This window comes from Sminthopsis crassicaudata, chromosome 3, assembly GCF_048593235.1.
Source record: "Sminthopsis crassicaudata isolate SCR6 chromosome 3, ASM4859323v1, whole genome shotgun sequence".
Lineage (NCBI taxonomy): Eukaryota > Metazoa > Chordata > Mammalia > Dasyuromorphia > Dasyuridae > Sminthopsis > Sminthopsis crassicaudata.
In genome coordinates, this window is record NC_133619.1 from 381,892,142 (window position 1) to 381,910,657 (window position 18,516).

General features: G+C 31.7%; 1 protein-coding gene across 3 annotated transcripts in view; it reads right to left on the reverse strand.

The window, feature by feature from the left end:
- The window catches only part of LRP1B (LDL receptor related protein 1B), a 2,473,587-nt gene that overhangs the window by 291,615 nt on the left and 2,163,456 nt on the right, over positions 1-18,516 (reverse strand). For all 3 annotated transcript variants that reach the window (XM_074301983.1, XM_074301982.1, XM_074301981.1), the window contains 2 exons: positions 2,359-2,547; positions 1,232-1,380 (listed from right to left, as the gene is read on the reverse strand). In XM_074301983.1, coding sequence (XP_074158084.1) covers positions 1,232-1,380; positions 2,359-2,547 — 338 coding nt within the window. The remainder of the gene's footprint in view (positions 1-1,231; positions 1,381-2,358; positions 2,548-18,516) is intronic.

Genomic DNA, 18,516 nt, shown 5'->3' on the forward strand with positions numbered 1-18,516 from the left:
ATGATAATTTTTGTGTATGTGTTGCATAAGAAAATTGCATTTTCATTAATTTTTAGATTTTCATCATATTTAATTTTTCCAAAAATTCTATTCACTTTTAACTTCTTTCTTGTTTATTTATTTATTTATTTTGCTAGATAGAAGTCCTGCACTAGTACAATTTTCTTCTTGAAATTTGGAAGCTTGGAAATTTAGTGCATTTATTACTTCAGTGTCTGTTGTTCTTTTTAGCAAGACATGTTTCTGTTTTTCTCTCTCAATCACTTTTATTTTTGCTTTGCCTTTGTCTGAGATTTATATCTCTAGTCATTGTTTTTAAACTTCAGCTAATGCTTAATAGATTATGCTCCAACTCTTTGTCTTGACTCTGTGTGTTTCTCTCTATTTCAAATGTATGTCTTGTGAATACCACATTGTAAGATTCTGATTTTTAATCTCTGGTATCCACTTCCATTTTATGGGTAAATCTATCCCAGTCACATTCACAGTTATAATTACTCCATCCTATCCCTAGCCTGTTTATCTTCCTCCTGTTGTCATGCTGTTCCTCCTCATCAGAGTTTTGCATCTTACCATAGCCTCCTCCAATCTGATTTCACTTCTATGAGTCCCTCCCTCCCACTTCTTTTAACATTTTTTCCTGCAACTTTACTACAGAGAAGGTAGATTTTTATACCCAACTGAGTGTGTATGTTATTCCCTTTTTTGTTCTAATTGCAATGAGAGAAAAATTCAAGCTTTGCTCACCACTCTCAACTTATATCTTTCCTGTCACCATCCTTTAGTTTGATTTTTGAATAGCAATTATTTCTACACTTAGCAGAATATCTTCCTTCCTTCCTTCCTTCCTTCCTTCCTTCCTTCCTTCCTTCCTTCCTTCCTTCCTTCCTTCCTTCCTTCCTTCCTTCCTTCCTTCCTTCCTTCCTTTCTTCCTTCCTTCCTTCCTTCCTTCCTTCCTTCCTTCCTTCCTTCCTTCCTTCCTTCCTTCCTTCCTTCCTTCCTTCCTTCCTTCCTTCCTTCCCTTCCTTTCTCTTCCTTCCTTCCTTTCTTTGCTTCCTCTATTTCCCTCCCTTTATCTCTCTCTGCCTCTCTCTTCTTGGTCACTCTCTCTGTTTCTGTCTCTCTTTCTCTGTGTGTGTGTGTGGTTTCTGTCTCCCAAAATAGTTAAAGAAAGGAGAGTTAAGAATTTATTGCTATATCCCATGGATAAACTTCTCAGTCTTCTACTTACCTGACTGGCTGTACAGTTTGAGAGGCAGGTCTTATTATCAGCTGCAAGGTAAAAGTTCGTAGGGCATGCACAGGTGTGTGTTCTGGCAGGGGCTAAGAGACACAGATGACTACATCCTCCATTGTTTAGCATACAGACATGTTTAGCAACTGCAGGCAGATGAAAAAAAAAAAAAACAGAATGATTTAGTATTGAAGATTTGGAAAACTGGCTTGTGGCCCACAAATATTTCAAGGAATCTGGTAATCAAGAGCTAGCACCTCAGTAGGACTAATAATCTAATTTAACTTTTAAAAAAGCAGCACACTAAGCAAAAATGACATTTGATTTTAAAATGAAAAAGCTTCAAAGATAGAACTTCTACACTAGAGTATTTACAATATGTAAACAAGAAAAATCTTCCTTCTGAAACTTATACAAGCATTTGGAATGAAGATTTTTGTATGTTTCTAAGTATAATGGTAAATAAAAATAAAAGCATAAATAGTGTATCACTTATCTCTTATGCAACTATAGTTAATTTTCTTAGATAGATGAAATGTTATTTTTATATAAGTAGAATCTTAATGTAATGGCTGCTAAAGGTCAGTAATTTTCATAAGATTAAATCAGTACTTGGTGATTCATATTCCCTAATAGAATGTAATCTTCCTGAGGACAGGTATTGTTTCAGGTGTAAGTGTATATGTGTATGTGTGTGTGTGTGAATTTCAATGTCTAGAGACAGTGCTTTACATCTAACAAGCCCTTGTTAAACATCAGTTTGCTTTGATTGTTAGGTCCAGATTTTCTTAAATACTTTAATTCAGAAGATTTATGAAAATTCTCTCTATTTGTCAGCATAATTGGACTTCTGAAGTATACTCTCATTTCCTTTGGCTGCCTTGACTTTGAAAATAATGTCATTTTAACAGTCCAATAGGTATTTGAAACATCATTAATTTCTTTGAAGGATTTCCTAATATTTCTACTTAGTACAAACTGAATTAACTCGCATAAGGTCTAAATAATGGAAACTATGGTTATCATTTGCTAAAAACTCCTTACTTAACCTTTGGCAGAATCAGAAATGAGATGTAAGTGGAAAGTGTTGATGCATTTATGGAAAGCATGGAAAGAATAATTACCATCAGGTTGTCTATAAGAATGATACACCTGGATATCTGTTATGGTATGCCATGAGTTAATCAAGGATAGTCTGTCTGCTCCCGAGGTTTTATGAGCACGGCTGAGTGACTTGGTTTTCCCGTCAGTCCAGTAGATGTAGTCTTCAAACAATGTTAGTGCAATCACCCCTGGAATATCTTGATTAGGGACTGTAATAGGAGATGGTAAGATTAATGTTGGGTCTTGGAAGACTGCCAGTTAAAATATTCAATACTGCATGGGCTGACAGATACAACTGCTACATAACTTCATGTGAATAATTGCCATGACAACCCGTCAAGCCTGCAGAATTCTTTATTACCAGTTAAGAGAATGTAGGTTTGGGCACATGATCTTTGTTGGCTTAGACTTAACTCATCCAACTACTAAGGAAAAAAAAAAATGAATGAACTCTTGTTAACTAGCTAACTGTTTCTGTATACAAAACAAATAACATTTAAAAGGAATCCTTAACATTAAACAGTGTCCACTTATACATGCAATTATGGCAAACTATGGGCTAAAAATCATAATGGGAGTTTTTTACATTTTAAAGAAAACAAAGTTTCTAAATTGTCAAGAATGGAACATCTACTTGACAGTCAAGTTTACATCTTGAAGGATACAATGACTTTAATATTACTGTATCAATTAACCATAATTTTTTTCATAAATTATTTTTGATAAAATAAACTGAAAAAACAAACAACAAAAGCAACAACAACAAAAACCCCACATTGTTTTATGATAAATACCATAATATCAGGTCCCTAGTTATAAACTACCTAGAGCAAAGAATTTCTTGAATAATAATTACAATTGTGTTCATTTAAATTTCTGTTAATAGTGGAATACATCTAACACAATGCCATATTGGGAAAATAAGCTATATTCCATGCCTCCTTAGACTGAGGAAAAACATACTGATGAAAACCATTTTAAACAAAAAGTTTGAGTTTGGAATTTTCTTTCAATTCCTGAAGATTTTAAAGCAACTAATGATGCTTGAAAGGAATGGTTGATATTAAAGACCTCAATATTGCATAGATATCTTAAGAGATTTCTGTTTGTAAATTTTTTTTAAGAAAAAATAAAATTTTATTTCTAGTAAAACTTCACAGTAATCAAATTTAATATCATTTATGGGGTGATAGATTCAATCTTCCTTTAGGAAAATAAAATTTAGAAAATAAATTCTAAAACTATGATAAACTAAAATTTTAATCAGTAATTTACATGAGCATGAAACAATTGTTGAAATAAGCAAAAGAAAAAAAAAATGTTTGGATTGTGAACCAAAGGTAAGTACAGTTTAAACAAATATATCTAGTAAGGAAAACAAATCCTATTTTAGAATTATTCATTTCCATTATTTATATTTTAATGACTGTACAACAAAGTAGTAGCATATTCCTCACTGTATAATGACTTAAGGACTGTCAAAATTTCATGTATAACATACTCATGATTGCAAGGGAGTCTTCCAGCCTTTGGGGGAAAATTACTCAGAGGATTTACAATGTTAACTGAGGAGTAGGCATTTACAAATCTGCTTATTTATGATTTTCATTGATGAGTTAGAGTTGATTAGAGAAATTGTATTAGGTATCTTATGGTTATCTTTAATCATGTAGGGCCCAATCAGAACTCACAGGGGTGGGGAGGAAAAGTGGTATTACAAATCAGGTAGTGTTCATGTTAGGGATTAAAAAACAAATAGAAAATATCTAATTTTGTACTTTCAATATCCCTAAGGGTAAATCTAACAAACTTTAATAGAATGTATCATAGTGTAAATAGGACCTTATGTTTAAATTTTTAAAAATGTAGAAAAGTTGTAGGGATTATAACTTAAAAGGAAGCTCAGATCTTTGGAATGATTTAGGACTAGGAGTGGGTGGGTCTGATGTTTTGTAAATGGTTCTGGGATTTTGTTCTGGGATGGAAATTTGGACATTGCCATGGAAATTCATTATTGAATCAGATCAGCAATTAACAATCATTTACATTGTCTGGGGATTCTGGAAATTTTTGTCCATGGTTATATAGCCATTACATGTCAAAGACAAAGAATAAACCAATTTTTCTTATTTTATACCCAGAGGTGTGCCAGGCCTGATATGCTTATGCTTTCTTGTCATCTATTACTTTTGACTATTTAATAAAGCTAAAGTCATCTCATGTAACATTTTGAAATTATGAAAAAAGAACAATTTTTAACTATAAAAAGAGAAATCAAGATAACACTAATTTATCAAGAAATGTTTCCATAAAGTAATGCAAGTGATTTGATAGGCTATTTAAAAATAATCAATGAAATTATTTTGGATAATAAATAAGTTTTAATCTACTTAGCCTTATATACAACATATGTAGTGCCTCTACAACCTGAAGCACCCTTTCCTCCCACATACTCACTTCTCCATCCTTATTTCATACTATTCTCTTTCAATTGATGTAATGTCCCACAAGCAAGGTGGTACAGTGGATAGAGTGACAGATCCAAAAACAGGAAGACCTGAATTCAAATTTGACCTCAGATAACTGCTAGCTATGTTACCCTGGGCAAGTGACTTCACCCTGTTGTCTCAGTTTCTTTATCTGTAAAATGAATTGAAGAAGGAAATGGCAAACTACTCTTTGCTAAGAAAACCCAAATGGAGTCATGAAGAGTTGGACACAAACAACATTATCCTAATTTCACCTTTCTTTAAATCATTCACTATGCGTTGGATATTTTCTATTTAATAGAATGTTCTAAAGCTTCTTGAATCTGATCCATCCAGGTCAAATGCCACCTCTTCTTTCTGCCAAAGTCTTCCAATTTGGTATCTATATTTTTGCTGTATATCTGTCTAAGTGCTCTGATTGGATTCTTATCTTCACTAAGTCATGTATTTACTTAGACTCTTCATGAGCTCAGTTGGGATTTTCTTGGCAAAGGTAGTGAAAAAGTTTGAGTTTTCCTTCTCCATTTCATTTTATAAATAAGGAAATGGAGACAAATAGGCTTAAGTGATTTGCCTAGGCTCATACAATAGATGTTCGAGGCCAAATATGAAGTCAGGGAGGTCAGTCTTTCTGATCAGGTCTGCTACTCTATCTAGTACATCACCTGGCTGCCCTCATCTAATAGCATAGCAAGGTTATATGACAAGTAAACATCATTGCCAGTACCCGTGTTACTTGTTTGATTGTGTCTTTACTTGTTTCATTTCTTTTCACTGTCTTTCATATAAGAAACTCATTGGAATTGTTCATTCACAATGAACTTTTGTTCTCAGGAGAAATCCATGTTTAACTTAAAATATAGTTTCTTGAAGTACATATCTCCTGTATAAGGTCAAATCTTAGAAAAGAATTAAAAGAATAAGCTAAGTTGCTAATAAGAGACCATCTGCTTGACTCAGTTAATTATTTTGTGTTGACAATGAAGAGTAGACTTGTCTTGAGCAGTTTTTCAAACGTTTAGCTTCCCTGCTTACTTTCCATTTTGTATAAATTCTGGCTTATTCAATGGTATCAAACATAATACTACCCACAAAATAATTTCTTCTGAGAGAAAGACAAAATCAGATCCACATTTGAGTTAAGAATCACTGCAAATTTACATCTAAAGGTTATATATATATCAAATAACATGCAGACTCAAGAGAGGTATCCAAGGTGTTGCTTGGAATTTAATTAGAAGAATTGGAAATGAGGATGAGAGGGTTTGGGGAAAAATAATAGTTAATTTTTATTTTGGCTTGAGCTCAAACCAGCTTAATAAAATCAATCATTGCATGCTTTATTTTTTGTTTCTCTTTATCTAGATTGCCAATTCTCACAATGGAAGTGATCTATCTATCTATCTTCTTAGGACTCTATGGAGTAACTATTAAATAATTATTATAAATAAATACTATATGTTTATGTATTCATCCATCTACCAGATATGAATTCTATCCATAGCAGAAATGAATCTTAGAATGTTTTAAATCAATCAGAAATTATCCTTAGCTTAAAAATCATATGCCTATGTACCAGGGTATCTCCTTGGGAAACCAATGTGCAGGAAAACAGTCTGATGTGGAGTATGACAAATGTGACTTTTGCCTTTGGGAGTTGCTGAAAAAGATCCACGGGAAAGAACTTCTTTTTCTAATGAAGTGTAGCAATGTGAAAAGTTAGAGTTTGGGCAATTATGTTGAAAAAATTAATTTGCTAGGCAGTGGGAGGCAGCAAAAAGAAATACATAAGGAAAGTGAGAGTTTGAGTGGGAGATGTGCAGTGAACATCAAGAGACCTCACAAATGCTGAATTTCAGTGGATCTTAGAAAAAAAGACAGAATAATGGCAAAAACATGATGTCTCTGCTTTCCAAAAGTAAAATCTGGAACATAAGCTGACTAATTATTAAAGAACTGTGAAAAATAATTGTTAAGAACTTACACACACCCCTCAAAAAATAAACCCCAACAATTAGGAAAACCACAAAAACTTGAGGTAAGAGGAGACTCTTTTTTGCCTACTTAAACCTCTTTTGGAGTTTTCCTTTCCATAAGAAAATATAGTCTTAGGAAGAAAAGACAACTGAGATTATATTTTGGTCACAATGGCTCCTCAGAGTCAGAGACCCCCCAATTATTTAATTCTATTGATTATTCAGTTTTTATTCAATGTTCAGTCATAGCATTCAAGTGTGTTATAATTTTATATTTTAGGCTGGTCTAATTGGAATACACTATAAAAATAGGTCAAATACACAATAATTATTGATTATTAAGATAAAAATTTCATGCATATTTGACAGGGAGGCAATTATATTTGCTTATAGGCAGAAATTAACTTTTGCCCAGTGGTTTTACAGTTTAGATTTAGATCCTCAGTCCTTTTTTTCCTTTTAAGTTTTCTCCCATATCTATTTTAAGGCCTCACATATCCTTGGAGAGGAGATCCCTGGAGATCTATTAACATAATGATGGAAACTTTTGAAATATTTCATGAGCTAAGTTATGAGTCTTTATAAAAATCTTAAATTAAGAAGTTTCACTAGCTATGAAAGACCATACTCTAAAATTGTAATTTTATGTTGTTGTTGTTGTTGTTTTTTTTTTTTTTTCTGTTCTCTTACCAGTATTGGGATATATTCTTTGTATTTTCTCTATAAAAAAATTAATTATGGATTAAGTTGTGAGGAGAGAGAAATAACTTTTTTTTTTTTTTAATGAAGAATCTTTAGTGAACTACTCTGTAGTTACTTCATGGCTTTTTAAAAGAGTACTTTAAAAATATCCACGGACCTGGAATTCAATCATATGACATTTTTCTTTATAAAGTATGTCTGATGTTTCTTCCCTTATATTCCTAATATGATCAATCATTGTATATTGCACTATCATTGCACAGCTGTATTGAGAGCCCTTTTAAAATATTCTCATTGTGTTTGGTCCATCTTTTAATTTCTAGTCTTTTGCTACATATGATGCCAGGTTAATCTTCCCAAAATATTAAAATACCTCTGCCTTGCTCAAAACTTTTGAATTACTCCCTATTGCAGACAAAATAAAATACAACCTCCCTAATTCAAAAACAAAATAAAAATTTATATCTACCAACTCATCCACCCTCAACTTATTGCCATCTTCCCTGCCACCACATTTTATCCAATGGAAACTTTTCATCCTTTGTTCCAGGTTGAGAAAGCAAATAATTATTACAATTTTCCCTTGAAAAGACTTAATGATTTTTCAAGTGATAAACTTCACATCACTGTCTATTTCCCATATACACTCTCTTTTTTGGCCATGATCTCTAAAGTATATCTAACCTTAATAGGATATAAGCTTCTTAAAGACTATTATCATCTCACTTTTTGATTTGTATGCCCAGTTCTTAACCCAGGACTTGGTATGTAATAAACATGTCATAAATGCTATTTCATTTATTTATTCAATAACCTGGTATTACCAATCCTGTACCCAAGTTTTCTTTGCAAATTTATTTTTCATTGATCCAAAGAATAAACTATGTGGACATAATTGTTCTTGACCAAGGAATGTTTTTCTTACATCTACTAATTGTATCATTCACTCAGACTGTATCCTCCCTGCTCACATTGTAATTCATTTGGCAAAGACCAGTTAATATCCCAAATCTTCTAAGAAGCCTCTAATAATAAAAATCTTATTAGCAGCCTCTACAGACACAACCAATCCTACTATTTCTGTGTGCTAAGAAAGCCTTTTGGTTTACATCAATTGTTTGTCATAGATCTAATACCTCATAGAGGAGTGAGGTCTCTATCTTTATCTCTCTAAATATACCATAATGCCCTTAAGAGGAAGAACAATATCCTGTATTTTTTCTAATTGCCAGTATCTAGCACAAGGTATTTCATATAGTAGCCACTCAATAAGTATGTTTTGGGTGAGTTTCAATGCCATTTAAGTACAGAGAGCAGTCCATTTTTTTTTTTTTCTACAAAGACAAAAATATTATTTGCTCAATCATCAATATTTAATTTTATTATTGGAATAATTTAATAATTATTCCATAATTGAAGAGTTTCTATCCAAGAGACAACCTGGCTTCTTTTAGATTCCATTTTAAAAAGTACATTAAACCTTTTGTTATAATTGATAATGAGAATGTTAGAATACTAGAATCTAAGATTGATGCAAAACCTTACCCCTCAACTTCCCTTAGAACTCCACTCTCATAAAGAAATTTCACTTCAATGTCAACTTCCTCTACAGTTAGGTAACATCAATCTTTTGGGTTTACAACACTACCTTTCTTGTAGTTCTTTTTATTCCCCTAATTACTGAAAGCCCTGAGGTAGTAAAATTCATAAAGTTTTCTCTTGCCTCTTCTCAAATTATTTGCCTTACTCAGAAATCACCACAGCAAACTACTATTTTAAAAGGGATGTCTTAAGTAGGTGGGGGAAACATACAATTATAGAGAGAAAAAAGGAAAGTGCTAGTAGGTTTCAAAAATCTTTAGAATTTAATCCTGTTGTCAGTACAAGACATTTAGTTTCCAATTAATAATATAATAATAATAAATATGTGTGACTTTGGGTAAGTCAGGTTCATTCTAGCATTAAGTTTCTCCATCTGCAAAATCATAAGTTGTTCTAAAAGATTCCTAAATAAGATATTTTATTTATTCCATAAACAGATCATGTTAATATTACAAAAATATAAAATCAATAAGGCTGTACACAGTTGATATTCAATTAATAATTTTCTCCACTAAAATTCTAAGCTGATGCCTTATAATAAGAACATGATATAGATTCTGGAAAGCTATTCCAATAGAATGCAGATGTTTCTTCCCTGAAGACATATCTAATAGAAAAAAAGATTAATCACTAGAAGCTTGACCTTAGAAGTGACCGAATTCACCACCACAGAAAATCAGAGGATCCTAAATCTTAGAAGGAAGGAAAATAATGAACATTTATTAAATACCTACTATGTACTATATGCCAGAAACAATATTATTTCATTTGATCCTCACAACAACCTAGAAATTAGGGGCTATGCTATTATTATTGCATTTTGCATCTGATGAATTGCATCAAAAAGAAATTAAATGACTTATATAGACTCGCACAGTATTTATCTGAGGCTAGATTTGATTTCAAGCCCATTGTTCCATATATTGTACACATAGAATTTGAAAGGATCTCACAGGTCATGTAATCTACAACTTCCCCCTTCCATTTTATACTTGAGGAAGTCCAGAATAGCTCAGTGATTTGCCCAAGATTATATAGCTAATAAAATTCATAGGCAGAAGATTAGAATATATATATACGTATATATATATATATATATATATATATATATATATATATATATATGTATTAGAGAAAGAAGTAAAACGGATTATTCAAAGCTTTCAAAGCACTAACTGGTCTAAGCATTGCTGGACTACTACTAGGGAAGCTTGTATTCTCATTTTGCCTTCATTATGAATTCTCTGTATTAATTTGAACCAATCATTTGAGCCAGTTTGTGTAGTATAAAGAGATTCAAAACCTGGCCTTGAATCTGAGTTCTTACTCTTACTTTATGTGTGACTTTGGGCAAGTCATGTTCATTCTAGCATTAAGTTTCTCCATCTTCAAAATCATAAGTATTCTAAAAGATTCCTAAAGTCCTTTCCTAGCTCTAAATCCTAGGAACCCCTTTCTACCTGCTATATATGTAACTACCATTTTATTTCATAAGTAAAATTGGATAGAATCAAGAAGACTTCAGTTCAAATCTGTCTCACATATTTACTAGTGTAGCATTGACCATGTCACTTAAGCTTTCTCAAACTCAATTTCTTTATCTTCCAGTTTTAAATCTATATCACTATGATAATATGAAAAAATAACACTTGTAAAAGTATAAAATACTATAATGAATAACGATAGCTCTCATTTATTCAGTTTTATAGGGTTTTCTAAGAATTAAAAAAAAATCCATTTGATCTTCAACAACAACCCTAGAAGATTGTTCTACCTTATCTTATATATACCTTGCTTTTATATAGCTATTTACATGTTGTCATCCTTATTAAAATGTGAGATCTTTGAGAGTGGGGTCTAATTTTGCCTTCTTTTTGGTATACCTAATAATTAGCACAGTGTTCAGCATGTAGTCAATGTTTTATAAATGTTTATTGACTGAGTACATAAATAAATTAACATTATGGCCAGAAGTTTTGGAAAATCTACTGTTGTGAGTACCAGAGACAGTCAATGATTGTCCTGAAGGGAGATGATGAACTATACATTTTCCTATGGTTTGATTTCTCTTAACTCAATTAAAGAATGAATTCTCCTTTAAAAGATAGGAGTTATATAATTATGAAGCTTTGGTTTCTATAGTTCTTCTATAACTCTATAATCATAACTCTTAATTTTATCTGTGATATGTAGAGAATGAAAATGAGGAAAGTTTCCCAAAGATAAAATAAATGAGGAGAGAGACAAATCCAAGAAAAAAAATTATAGAAAAAGTATGGGAAAATACTTAAAATTTGGGCATTGGTGAATAGATTAGAAAAGAGTAGATAAAATGTGAAATGATGCTTAGGGAAGGGATCTCTAACTTTTTTTTGTGTGGCATAAAATACAATGCATTACAAAGGAAAGTGTTTATATTGAAATAACATTTGTTAAAACATTCTAAAAACCTAGCTTCAAGTTAAAAACCCTTTCTTTATACACTGAGTGTCTTGAGACCCCCAGTTACAATGGGTGAATAAATAGATGTTATGTTTTGTAAGATTTTAAAAAGAGAATGGGTAGAAATGAAGGTGGATTAAGATAAAGATGTTTTAAGAATCACTAAAAAGAGGTATCTCTACAAAATTGTGTTTACTAAAACATTTATTAAACATGTTAGTTATGATGTATGGTACTAGATATAGGATATGAAAAGATGAAACTTTATCTTTTATACAGTGAATTTTTGTTATTTATAAACAACAGATTACTCCTTGTGAATAATTTTATGTTATTTTTCATTAATATTATGTAACTTGTTTTCTAATCATTCATTAATACTCCAAATACTACATCTGTTAAAAATAATTTCAAGTGCTATCCATGACTTGTATTCATGAAAATTTTAAGTCTTCTGATAATATAGTCTTTTGTCTAATGATAATAAACCAGTAAGTGCCCTTTAAGTTAAAGAGCTAAGACTCTATTTTTTTAATTCATCTAACAAAGTAAAGGGATAATGGCACTGTTCATACCTACATTTTCCATTAATTTGCTAGAACTAATAAAAATGAAACTTTTTTTCACATAAAAACCTTGTTCACAAAGAAACATATCCATTTTTGAGACCTTATAGCAATGAATGACTAAAGTGCTCATCTTAAATATATCCTAGAAGTGCCCAACAGGTTTCAAATGAAAATTTCAGAGAGTTTAAGCTATAATCATTACAGTTTTTTTTGTAGACAATTCATCCAACATCTTTCCTGAAGGCTATATGTCCGCTACTAATAGCCTACAATTTAAAATAATGAGCCCTAATGTGCAACAGTTTTCAAAATTCACTTTATGTGGGATAGTAAAATACTTATTGTTGCCTTAAGGTACATGAGAACCTTACATTAAGGACATTACTTAGGAGGTTGAAGTTATCCTACAAGTACTATGTTAGCCTACAATTCATTCCTTTCACCATTCCCCAATCTGTAATCCCTGCATCCTGGAGTTATTGTATTTTATAACAATTCAACGTTTTGTCTGTCTTTTTATGGCATTCATAAAGGAAGATAAAATTCCCCTTTTCCAAGAGTTAGCAACTGAATAAAGCATCTTGCTGATCAGTGTGAGAATTGATGAAACAGTATATAAAAATTAAAGGTAGCCATCTTAAAATCTAATGCCTATAAACTGTTATCTTAACAATGGAGTTATTAGCCAATAACTGAAGTAAAGAATGATATGTGTTGTACACTTGTTAATAAACAGTGCTTGCTCCCTAACATTAGGAACTTTAGTTAGTATTATGTTTAGTTTTCATTTAGTCTGTTAATACATAAGCATTTTTTAAACCTGATTGCCTGGTGTAATATTGGAAGATTCTTAAATTACAACATTGTTCTGAAGTACAGATCTATTTTCATACATTACTTGTCTTTCTGCATACAAAGATCTTAAAATTATTAGTAACCTGTATTTGTATAGTTTATCATTACAAAATACTTTCATATAAATTATGTATTTGGTGCCTCACAAAAACCAATACAGTAGTAAGTACCAATCAAGAAAATAAGGTCAAGATATGAAAAGATTTGCCTAGTGTCAAAGACCTCAAAAGTGGTAAGGCAAATACTAGGTTCATGTTTTCTAAGTCCAATATTCTTTCAATACTATTTTGTTTTGCCCCTCTTTTAAAAGAATTAACTTTCAGAACAGAAAGTTAATCAGATAAAAATAATAAGAATTTTCTCCTTGTTAAATTATTAGTTAAATTATTAACTAAAGGTAAATATTTAGCTGTGAATATTCTTCTTTTGGAAGTTTGTTAAGATTATAATTGCATGACTATGTTTAGTTAGACAAAATATAAGTTATAATATAATTTAGTCTTCTCCCATTCAAAAAACTCACTGTATAGAAGGTATTGAAAAATCAAATATTAATCTTTTCTAACATGTATATCATTTAATAGAACATTTTCTTTTCAAGGAACAACAGTGAGACATGATTGAAACTGCAGGTAACAGACTTCAGAAATGGCAGTTAATTTCAATTTATTTTACTGGTACAGGAACATTTCTATAGTAACTGAATTGTCTTCTGCTTCTTCTCATTAACTTTTATTATATTGTAAACAACAGAACATCAACAACATTGGCATAAAATAGCCCATGAAGTGTACTACTTGCATGGGAATGTGGACAACCGTACTCAAAAAAAACCCCAAAAAAACCCAACAACAACAAAACAGTGAAATGGTATGAATAAAAATGTCGATAAGCAGACAGGAAAAATGGGAAGGCAGGAAACAAGAAATGAAAAATGGCAGGAAGGAAAGAAAGAAGGGGGAAAAAGGATTATAACCAATGCTTTAATTCAGAGTATTCTAGAAAACAAAAATAATATTTTGTTCTGTTTTGTTGCTTGCCCTCCTATCATCTTGATGTGCCTCAATGAATATTTAGGGTTTCTAAAGACCCAACCACTGGCAGCTATTGATTTATCAGGATACATAAATGTAAAACAATCTCTTTTTTTCTTCAGTGTTTCTTCCCCTCAGAACAAAAACATTTAAAAGTGTTTTGTGCCTTTTCACTAGTGATATGCTGAGATCTAGATTCTTTTTTCAGCATTAATTAGCCTATCACCACATGGGTTAAGATTTGTATTTATAAATCTAAATACCCAATTGCCCCTTGGCTCCATACAATGATTTCTTAACACAATAAACAGGCAGTGGAACTTGAGTACGTTGTTAACATTTCTATACACAGCCTTTTGGATTCCATGGCTTTGTGAACATTAATTCCTTAAGTGAAAAAAAGTCATGGATATAACTATGTTGCATGACATTTTAAAATACCTGTCACCAAAGTGACAGTTCAGGGATAAACTATGGTTTAGAATTCTGACCTAGTTATTAATGTTCAGGAAAATTACCAGTTATAAATGTACATTCTTTACAGTAGATTGGCTAAAGGTATCTGCATGACCAGTCGATTCTATGCAAAGTTAAATCACTCAGTAATCTACAAAAGAGTATACTGAAAAAACTTAATATGTCAAATGTACAAAACACATGGCAAATGTATTCTTCCCTCTCTTCACTCACTATTATTATTGGTCTTTATTCAGCATTTACCCCAACCCCCTTTATAACTATGTCATTGCAACCACAATGATATGACCTAAGAATAAAATGAACACATGAACAAACTGTAACCACAATGATATGACCAAAGAATAAGGTGAACGAATTATTGTCTAAATTTTCTGTATTAGTTATGAGTAGTTGATGCCAAATATTAATTTAATGGGATTTTCTCACATTCAATTTCTTTTTCATTAACATAAAAAGCTAATACAGAAAATTTCTCTGTGACTTTATGTGAGACATTTAGTATAGATTAAAATCTTGGGAAGTATTTAAAGTCTAGGACACTTCAAGAATTCTTTATGTTTGTTGTTCACTCTGTACAATTTAACTTTTGAGAACCTGGTGGCATACGTTATTGAATAAGATTTAAAGATCTTATTATAGGCCTGTGATTTACTCAGTATTGGAACTAGCAAACATAACATGTACCTGTAACATTAAATCACTATGCACTTTCTTAAGTAGACATTTTCCCCCAGCTGTCTATCTCAAGGCAGCTTAAGTTTCCTTTCAAAGTAATTATGGCATTCTTGTCATCCTGGTCTATTTAGTCAGCTTAATTTTTTCTTGGCCATATATTATAGCTATAAGAAAATCTGTCACATAGAAAGAACTGAGATTTTAAGAATAAACATCAGCACTTTGACTTCTATTTGTGAAATAGGTCAACTGGCCCAGCATATGTAACAAAGCTAGGTCTTAAAAATCAAGCCTTTCAATCCCAAATCTGGTATTCTTTCTGCTAAAATTATGTTAAGTACCTACCTCAAAATCACATTCCTGCCTAAGTCAAGATTCAAAGCTACTGTGACTTTATATCTTCTTGTTATAACCTAGTATCCTTTGATTATAAAGACAGTTCAAGAAGAAAGACTGGATCCTCTCTACCATTGAAGGCACTTCTATCCCCATTGCCTTTTTAAATCCCCCTTCTTGTTTTTGAAGAGTTTGGGCACAGTAGGAAAACCAATGATTACAATTAGTAGCTCATTAGTAACTACCAAGTAATTACTGTTTTGCATTCAAATATTGGCATATACCTGATAAAGCACTTAACGGATTTTTCATCAGTCTTCCTAGGAAAGACATGCTTCTATTTGCCACAACTCTTTTCCCTGTCCCTTTTCTCGCTTTAATCCTTAAATTCCTTCCAAAATTTAAAAATAAAATTGTGAAAACCTTGAATGCACAATTTCTTTTTTCTTTGCTTTTCTTCTTTTCTGTAAAGTACAAGAAGATATTGGTAATTCATTCCCTCTTTTCTCCGTATGTAGGACCACTACACTGAAAACTAGTTGTCTACCACCCTTAATTATCTTAGTATATAAAAATAAAAGTTGAGGGGATATTTATACATCTTCTGGGAGACTTTTAGCAACTGATCAAATCAGTTTTCAAGATAAATTAAATAATTTTGTACTAAACTGACAGATTTTGTGTGATTGTATTAATTCAACTTTCTCAAAATGGAAATACACACATGTGCACATATGTATCTACAAAAAGTATATGTGCTTTTACATATATGCCTGTTTAGTGTGTATGAGTACATGATCTCAGACTAAGAATCTCTAACTTCTGTTCTCCTCACTCAAGCGAATGATTAGAAAATGTTACCATTATAAATCTATGAATAGATTCACTCATAAAACATGAGAATCCCAGGTTGAGTTCCATTTGGTATTGGACATCTTGGAATCCATGTGCCAAATATCATCAAATAAACTCTTTTCTCTAAACTGTTAATGTAGAAGTTAATGTGTTGTCATCCTCTCCCCGAACTCTATCTAAAGGAAAGTTAAAAAGGAAAGTTTAAGGCATTGCCTTAAAGTCTGGTGTGTAAATAATTTTGGTGACATATACTGATTTTATTGGTAGGGAGAATCATTGTGAAACTTGAAGTTAATGATTACAATTTTAAAATATTCAAAGGCTGTCTCATGGAAGAGAAATTAAACATCCTCTACTTACATCATTATCTATTTGGTTCCAGAAGTCAGAAGTGGTACCAATAGGTACATATTTCAGAGCCAGATACAATTCAATGTAAAGAACATAAAATAAAATACCCAGTGAGGCACATAGGTTTAATGAATGGCCTTGGCTAAGGGTTTTCTTTACTAGAGATTTTTTTTTTTAATAAGTAGATACATTCTGAGGTGTCTCCCAATTAACTTTCTTTGGAAAGTTTTTTTTTTTGTTTGTTTTTTTGTTTTTTTTTTTTTGTTGTTGTTGTTGTTTTTTTGGTATCACTCAATTTGTATCACTATTAAGTGGAAGTAATGGCACTTTTGCTACCTACTCTCATAATATTTTCTAATGAGAGAGAACAAGAATCACAAATCTAATTACCAATGTAGTCTGTCAGTTAATTACCATTTATAATAAAGTGCCTTCTTTATTCCATGCACTGTGATAGGTGCTGAAGTAAAAAAAGAAAAGTTAAAAACAAGCAATGAGTTTTCTGCTCTCAAAGTGTTCACCTCTCAGAAAAGGAGCTGGATGGGAGTTGGAGAAGAAAGTGTAAGGCTGATCAACAACTTCAACACACCTGGGCCAGGAATGTTTACTCATTATTTATTGTCCCTAAGGCATACTATGATATCTCAGGGCTTCTATCAAACAGATTTAAAAAGACTTAGAAACATGAAACTGGAGTAAGACTTAGGGGTAGTTTTGGTCTGGAAAGGAACCATATTGAGAAAAAGTAATGGTGTATTAGAATTCACTGAAAGTAATATTTGTAGCCTAATCCATATGCACTTTAAAGAATAAATGCATCAAAGTATAGGAGCCCAGGAGGCAATTACTAGAGATTATAGAGAAATAAGTAGAGGAAGCAAAACAGGCTATTATCTCTTTTAAGGTAAAAGGCAAGTAATATGAGAAAAGATTTTTGGAAAAGGAAAGAGAAAGGAGGATAATTGGTCTTGTGATTTCACTGATATAGGGAACTTTCAGATGAGAAAACTGCTTCTAAGGATGAAAGTTGAAATTTTTCCTTATATATTGTGATTTTAGAATGTGACCTAGACCACTGATGATGAAGAGGGAAGCAAATAAACACTTAAAGAGCACCTTCTATATACTAAGCACTATGGCAAAAGCTTTATAAATATTAACTTGATCCTTAATGATATTATCCTCATCTGGCAGTTGGGAACATTGAAGAAAGCAGAAATTAAGTGACTTTCTTAGAATTATACAACCAGTATATCTGTGTATATAGGAATAAGGTGATACCTGCACTAGTTTTTAGTGTCCCCACACCTGGAAAAAATGGTAAAGTTTTTAAAGTCAATGAAGTAATAATAACCTTTATAAATGGAAGTCATATTATAGAGTTTTCCTATAACTTTATCGAACATTCAGGTTAATTGGGACTAGAACCAGATGATTCCCAAACAAATTTGAGAAGAATGGTCAACTAAGCAAGAAAAAAAAAATTAAAAAATAAAACAAGTTTTCTTAGTTTTTATACCCTTAAGTTTTGCATTTTTATTGCTAGTTCTTCAATGATAATTTTAATGCTTCTTTCACGTACTCAGCAATTGGACCAAAATGGTATTTTCTCTATCGCCCATTTCTATTCCATCTTCCATCTCCATGCATTTGCATAAACTGTCCCCCATGCCAGAAATGTAATCCCTCTACATCATCCTCCCTTAATCATGTAATCTAGCTATCCACATAGGGAAAAACAACACTATCAATACCATGTTTGGATAGAGAAATCCTATTTTCCAGACTGTCCTGTGGATTCACAGATGGTCC